We start from the raw sequence: 7,427 nt of genomic DNA, 5'->3' as shown, positions 1-7,427 counted from the left end.
TTGCTACTAAGTATTGTGTGAAAGGCCAGTGCAGTGCAGGCCATGCGGGAGGTACACATTCCCTGATTACCCGTGGGACTGCAGTGCCGCCATATCCCACAGCACAAGGCACTTGATTCTACTGGTGTCTTGGCCGCTGGCCATTCCTTGTGCGCGAGCTGGAGCTTTGCTCTTTTAATTTGTGTCTGTCCCTGCTCCTCTTCCTTTCTTTGCAGAGTAAGTTCTTCAAGGCCTTGCCCCAGGCCTGCACAGCCCAGGAAGCAGCGCTGAATGGGATGAAGTTTTACTCTGGCCTGCAGGCGGAGGATGGGCACTGGGCCGGTGACTACGGGGGCCCCCTCTTCCTGCTGCCAGGTACGGTGGATGAAATGGCTGCGCCATGTGCTCTGAGCGGCAGCACCTCCGCACAGAGTTACCTGCGTAGGGATGGGATAGCGGGTGCCAAGCAGGGTCCGGCAGCCAGGGTCTATGGGGTCCGTGGCTCTTGCTCTTTGCTTAGCTGTCTGGGGATGATTCAGGGTCGGGCGCTGTCGCAGGCCTGGGCAGAGCAGCGTCTTGTCATTCCCCAGCACACTGGGTGCTGAACCTTAAGGCCGATCGTTTCCCCAAACAGTGACCTAGGAAATGCCCCGGCTGCATTGCACTACAGTTAATCCGCAGGGAACGTGTCTTTAATAATGAGCTGACGTCTGTTGTGAAGCACCAAGAACTACCCAGCCAGTTAGATCCCCCGTCTGGTTTTGCCAAATGGGGGCGGGGTCCTTTGGTGCAGTTCTGACCCCAACAGCCTGTTCCATCGCGGGGGCTGAAGCCGGGGATGCTAGGGAAGGTCATGTGGTTGTTACAGTCTGATGTGCATTCTGTCTGGACGGCCCTGACGACACTTTTGGGTTCCAGCAGACGACGATCTTGGAGCCATTTAGCCTGGGGCTGTAGCTGCTCCCTGTTAGCTATACGTGCAGTGCTTACTTGGGACTCCTAGCTACAGTGATTTCTCATGTCCTGTGCTGACCATGAAGAGGACACATGCTTCTCTGAACCAACTAGAGTGTCCCTAGTCTGAAATCGGGGGGTGGTTTGGCCTAAAGGGCGGACTGTTTTGTCCAACAGGTTTCCTGATCACCTGCCATGTTGCCAAGATCCCACTGCCAGAAGGGTACAGGAGGGAGATGGTGCGTTACCTGCGCTCGGTGCAGCTTCCGGACGGAGGCTGGGGCTTGTGAGTAGCAGAGAAGCTCCTTTCTCCTTATTCCTGCTGCATTGGGCGGGTTGTGCATTCCAGACCCAGTTGACCAGGGGAATGGTTCCTATCTGTCTGTCCCTCATAGAATCATAGAATGTCAGGGTTGGAAGGGACCTCCCAACTAAATCAGCCCAGCCAGGGCTTTGTCAAGCCTGACCTTAAAAACCTCTAAGGAAGGAGATTCCACCACCTCCCTAGGTAACCCATTTCAGTGCTTCACCACCCTCCTAGAGAAAAAGTTTTTCCTAATATCCAACCTAAACCTCCCCCACTGCAACTCGAGACCATTACTTCTTGTTCTGTCGTCTGCTACCACTGAGAACAGTCTAGATCAGGGGTAGGCAACCTACGGCATGCGAGCCGAAGGCGGCACATGAGCTGATTTTCAGTGGCACTCACATTGCCCGGGTCCTGGCCACTGGTCCAGGGGGCTCTGCATTTTTATTTAATTTTAAATGACGTTTCTTAAACATTTTAAAAACCTTATTTACTTTACATACAACAATAGTTTAGTTATATATTATAGACTTATAGAAAGAGACCTTCTAAAAACGTTAAAATGTATTACTGGCACGCGAAACCTTAAATTAGAGTGAATAAATGAAGACTCGGCACACCACTTCTGAAAGGTTGCCGACCCCTGGTCTAGATCCATCCTCTTTGGAACCCCCTTTCAGGTAGTTGAAAGCAGCTATCAAATCCCCCCTCATTCTTCTCTTCTGCAGACTAAACAATCCCAGTTCCCTCAGCCTCTCCTCATGTGCTCCAGCCCCGTAATCATTTTTGTTGCCCTCCGCTGGACTCTTTCCAATTTTTACACATCCTTCTTGTAGTGTGGCGCCCACAACTGGACGCTAGATGAGGCGTCACCAATGTCGAATAGAGGGGAATGATCACGTCCCTCGATCTGCTGGCAATGCCCCTACTTATACAGCCCAAAATGCCGTTAGCCTTCTTGGCAACAAGGGCACACTGTTGACTCATATCCAGCTTCTCGTCCACTGTAACCCCTAGGTCCTTTTCTGCAGAACTGCTTCCTAGCCATTCGGTCCCTAGTCTGTAACAGTGAATGGGATTCTTCCGTCCTAAGTGCAGGACTCTGCACTTGTCCTTGTTGAACCTCATCAGATTTCTTTTGGCCCAATCCTCTAATTTGTCTAGGTCCCTCTGTGTCCTATCCCTGCCTTCCAGGGTATCTACCACTCCTCCCAGTTTAGTGTCATCTGCAAACTTGCTGAGAGTGCAGTCGACACCATCCTCCAGATCATTAATGAAGATATTGAACAAAACCAGCCCCAGGACCGACCCTTGGGGCACTCCGCTTGATACCGGCTGCCAACTAGACATGGAGCCATTGATCACTACCCGTTGAGCCCGACAATCTAGCCAGCTTTCTATCCACCTTATAGTCCATTCATCCAGCCCATACTTCTTTAACTTGCTGGCAAGAATACCGTGGGAGACCGTATCAAAAGCTTTGCTAAAGTCAAGAAATAACACATCCTCTGCTTTCCCATCATCCACAGAGCCAGTTATCTCATCATAGAAGGCAATTAGGTTAGTCAGGCATGACTTGCCCTTGGTGAATCCATGCTGACTGTTCCTGATCACTTTCCTCTCCTCTAAGTGCTTCAGAATTGATTCCTTGAGGACCTGCTCCATGATTTTTCCAGGGACTGAGGTGAGGCTGACTGGCCTGTAGTTCCCTGGATCCTCCTCCTTCCCTTTTTTTAAAGATGGGCACTACATTAGCCTTTTTCCAGTCATCCGGGACCTCCCCTGATCGCCATGAGTTTTCAAAGATAATGGCCAATGTCTCTGCAGTCACATCCGCCAACTCCTTTAGCACCCTCGGATGCAGCGCATCCGGGCCCATGGGCTTGTGCTCGTCCAGTTTTTCTAAATAGTCCTGAACCACTTCTTTCTCCACAGAGGGCTGGTCACCTCCTCCCCATACTGTGCTGTCCAGTGCAGCAGTCTGGGAGCTGACCTTGTTCGTGAAGACAGAGGCAAAAAAAGCATTGAATACTTTAGCTTTTTCCACATCCTCTGTCACTAGGTTGCCTCCCTCATTCAGTAAGGGGCCCACACTTTCCTTGACTTTCTTCTTGTTGCTAACATACCTGAAGAAACCCTTCTTGTTACTCTTAACATCTCTTGCTAGCTGCAACTCCAAGTGTGATTTGGCCTTCCTGATTTCACTCCTGCATGCCTGAGCAATATTTTTATACTCCTCCCTGGTCATTTGTCCAATCTTCCACTTCTTGTAAGCTTCTTTTTTGTGTTTAAGATCAGCAATGATTTCACTGTTAAGCCAAGCTGGTCGCCGGCCATATTTGCTATTCTTTCTGCACAGAGGGATGGTTTGTTCCTGCAACCTCAATAAGGATTTTTTAAAATACAGCCAGCTCTCCTGGACTCCTTCCCCCATCATGTTATTCTCCCAGGGGATTCTGCCCATCAGTTCCCTGAGGGAGTCAGTCTGCTTTTCTGAAGTCCAGGGTCCGTATTCTGCTGCTCTCCTTTCTTCCTTGTGTCAGGATCCTGAACTCAACCATCTCATGGTCACTGCCTCCCAGGTTCCCATCCACTTTTGCTTCCCCTACTAATTCTTCCCGGTTTGTGAGCAGCAGGTCTAGAAGAGCTCTGTCCCTGCACAAAACAGCCAGTGAAAACAGTATAGAAATCTCAGAAGCCCCTTGCAAGCACAAAAGCCAGTTCCATTCCTGAGATGTCTACCTCGCGCGTTGTTATCTGCTCTGATACTGCCTTATATCTCAGACATTATTGCCAGACATTAGGTCCTGCTCCACCTGCTTTGTGCTTCCCCTCACTAGCCCTCCCCGGGTCATGGCATTCCTGGAGGGCGCAGAGCTGCTGTAGCGGCTCGAGGTGTGTTAGTGGGGTGGGCTGCTGGTCATTAAATACACTCGGGGAAGGAGGGCACAGAAACAAGGGTGAGAGGAGCCTTCCAGCAGGCAGGGATGGACTGCCGGGAACATTGCTGGGGTGGTGTCAGGGCTGGTCTGCAGAGGCATTCTGGCTGTTACGTGCATTCTGTCTTGGCTTCACTGGAGAAGAGTGTCTTTCCCGTCTCTAGGAGGAGGGTCTGTGATCAGAGGCCTTGGTGAAAGGGAAAGAAATCATGGTAGAAACGTACGCCTGCACTGCCAGCTCTCCGCCATTGTCTAGGCAGGTTTCCCTATTCCAGCGGAGGTGAGGGGGACCCAGAGGAGCACTAGGAAACGAGGGAGAATGTTCAAAACTGGCTCATTTTCTGTGTCTCGCCTTCAACCTATTAAACAAAATCCCTGAAATCCCACCAGCCCCCAAGCTGGCCCCTGGGAGGGAAACACTCTGATTTCATTAGCAAATCAAGGCCCGCTTCATCGGCATTTCCGGGGTGACTTTAGCTCCGGCAGTGCCGCTGTACTGAATCACACAGCAACGCAACGGTGGGGGTTCGAAGTACTCGGCGTTGGCGTCACTCTGCCCCCCCTTGCCTTGACGAGAGCGCTTGCCTATGGCTTTAGCGGGGACAGGCTAGGCCATGGCTGAGTGCTTCTGAAGCTCCCCCGCAGCATCCAGAGCTTGGCCTGGTGCTCCCTTACATGTGGGAAACGGCTCAGAGCTATGCTGAGTGTTGGACTGCTGGAGCTGCAGTGCCGTGGAGGCCAGCACGTGGCGTGACCAGAGCCCTCCTTCACCACGGAGAGACCACTAGAGTGAGGGGCTGGGAGCATTTCGTTCCCTTTTCCCAGCAGCATGGCCCAGGGAGGTTGCTTTTCAGTTAGTTTGCTCCGTTAGCTTTAACCCCCTGTGTAGGTTTGCCCCAATAAAACCAGTCTCGGTTGATTGCACGAGCGCTCGGCCATGTCTGACTTCCCTGCTCTCTGTATGTGGCAGGCACGTGGAAGACAAATCGACAGTGTTTGGCACAGCGCTCAACTACACGTCCCTGAGGATCCTGGGGGTTGGGCCGGATGACCCGGACCTCGTGAGGGCTCGGATCAACCTCCACAGCAAAGGTCAGCATGTGGCTGGAGCTCTCTGGCATCCTGTCCTCCCCCCAGCAGCCATGGGGCTGGGACTGTTGAGAAGGGCTTGCCCAGCTCCGAAGGGGTGAGTGGTAGGCGAGGGGACATGCGGCCAGAGTGGCGTGAGCCTTTGCAATGGCTTGTCCTTGGCTGTATGGCAGCATGTGCAGTTCGCATGTTAGTTTCTGCCCTGGTGCCCTTAGCTTCTCCCAGCTTGGCCTGGCTGTCGCAGCACGTGTGGCATGTCACAGCCCATGCTGCATCCTGCTGTGCCAGCACCCTGCAGCGCTTACCTTCTGGGGTGATGGTGAAACCTCAGCTCCTTCACCGGTTGCAAACGCTTCCGTTTGGGAGGCAGGGCACTCATGAGCCCTGCAAACATCCGGTCCATCTCAGCAGTCGGTTGTGGTTAAATCGCCGTCTCCAGCCCCCCTCATGTGGTCTCACCAGCTGCACCTTGCACAGAAAATGTGCCCTTCCCAGGTGTTGTTTCTGAATGGCTGTGTCTGTCGGTGTGCAGTGCCCATCATGCGCCCGCTGCACCGGCCTGCAGCTCTCCAGGGCCCCTGGCTGGCCACACGACCAGACCAGGATTCAGGAGCCTCTGTTCATGCCCTGTCACATGGCAGGGTCCGTGTCCCTGGCCCCCGTGGCTGCCGTCAGAGCCCAGATCTGTGTCTGTCTCTCCAGGGGGTGCTGTGGGAATCCCATCCTGGGGGAAGTTTTGGCTGGCCGTCTTGAACGTTTACAGCTGGGAGGGAATGAACACGCTGTTCCCTGAGCTGTGGTAGGTGCTATTCTGTATCTGCAGAGTGTATTGATTTTCAGTCCCAAGCCACAGCCCCATCCTCTCGCAGCAGCACCCAGCAGAGAGCCTGACGCCGAACACCAGGGACCTGAGAGTAATCCCCGGCCTGCACCAGTCCCCCATTCTCCCGTTCAGCCTGGGCCAGGAGGCTTCGGGCACGGAAACCAGGCACCATTCCTGGCACGGGGTGTGGGCTGATGGGGGAGGGATGTTCTGTTGATGACCTTCCCTCCCCCATCCAAGCTCGGCCCACCTGCTTGACCTCCAGCCTTCCTCCCCTCTCTGCCAGCCTCCAGACCTACACGTTGCGCTCTCCCCAAGTCCCTCCCTCTTGGGGCTGAACCTGTGCTGGGTCCTGACACAGTTCCTCCCCATTAGGCATGCCATGGCTGTCCCTGTCCTGGAGCTGGGCGTGCCGCAGACTCCCCCAGCCCTCAGGGACAGCTGGTGCCCGAGCTGGCCGTGGGGCCAGGAGCAGGGGGCAGTGTGAAGCGAGGGAGTTCAGGCAGCTGGCTGATTACAGGGAAACTAGTGGCAGCATTGCCCACTGGCATGTTCCCCGCTGGAGAGGCTGTTTATTCCCTGCGCCTCCCTCCGCACCCCGTTAACATGAACCACAGGGAATCAGATGCAGTCTGTCGGCAGAGGCCCTGCCCAGGATAACAGCCTCGCTGGGTTGCTGGGAAAGCCCAGAACGCTCTCCTCGTCCAAAGGAGGGCTCCAGCTTCTCTCTCAGGTCCCCCGCACCCGAGGAGCATGGAGCAGCGATCGCCTGGGGTCGGTGCGTTGTCCTGTAGGGCTGCTCTAACGCTGAGGCAGCGGCTATCCTGGGCCCTGGGTGTCTCCTGGGCACATTACCCCTCTGACTGCCCACACCCCTGTCCTTAACTGTGCCATGTCCCTGCGGCCCCCCACTCCCCATCCCGCACACTGCCGACAGCGTCCCTCTGTTGTGTGACAGGCTGCTCCCGGCATGGATGCCAGCCCACCCCTCCACGCTGTGGTGCCACTGCCGCCAGGTATACCTGCCGATGAGCTACTGCTATGCCACGCGCCTGACTGCCGAGGCGGGTGAGCTTGTCCAGAGCCTCAGACAGGTAAATGAACTCCCTGAGCACCCTCCCCACTCCTCATCCTGTGTAACGGTGGCCTGGAGACCCTTCCCACCATGGCCCAGCTGTGTCTAGTTGCATGGACCCGAATCTCCTCATTGGGCGCAAATCCCAGTCCCTGCAGCCCCTGGCAGTGCTTTGTTGGAGATCCCTGTGGGCTCGTTGTGATATGATCCCCCCATCAGCTCCTTGTTCCCCTGTCCCACCAGAGCTTCTGGGTCTTCCCC

At 54.7% G+C, this 7,427-nt stretch overlaps 1 protein-coding gene across 2 annotated transcripts in view; it reads left to right on the top strand.

Moving 5' to 3' along the window:
- The first annotated feature begins 260 nt into the window (after positions 1 to 260).
- The window catches only part of LOC135885454 (lanosterol synthase-like), a 29,091-nt gene continuing 21,924 nt past the window's right edge, over positions 261 to 7,427 (top strand). Inside the window, exons 1-5 of one of the 2 annotated variants that reach the window (XM_065413165.1) lie at positions 261 to 354; positions 1,111 to 1,192; positions 5,150 to 5,271; positions 5,971 to 6,067; positions 7,050 to 7,185. In XM_065413165.1, coding sequence (XP_065269237.1) covers positions 276 to 354; positions 1,111 to 1,192; positions 5,150 to 5,271; positions 5,971 to 6,067; positions 7,050 to 7,185 — 516 coding nt within the window. In that variant the 5' untranslated portion in view covers positions 261 to 275. Of the gene's footprint in view, positions 355 to 1,110; positions 1,220 to 5,149; positions 5,272 to 5,970; positions 6,068 to 7,049; positions 7,186 to 7,427 lie in introns of both variants that reach the window. The other variant, XM_065413164.1, reaches the window with a different exon arrangement.

This window comes from Emys orbicularis, chromosome 11 (genome assembly GCF_028017835.1).
Source record: "Emys orbicularis isolate rEmyOrb1 chromosome 11, rEmyOrb1.hap1, whole genome shotgun sequence".
Classification (NCBI taxonomy): domain Eukaryota; kingdom Metazoa; phylum Chordata; order Testudines; family Emydidae; genus Emys; species Emys orbicularis.
Note: the sequence above shows the minus strand (reverse complement) of the source record. Positions and strands in the feature narration are given on the sequence as shown.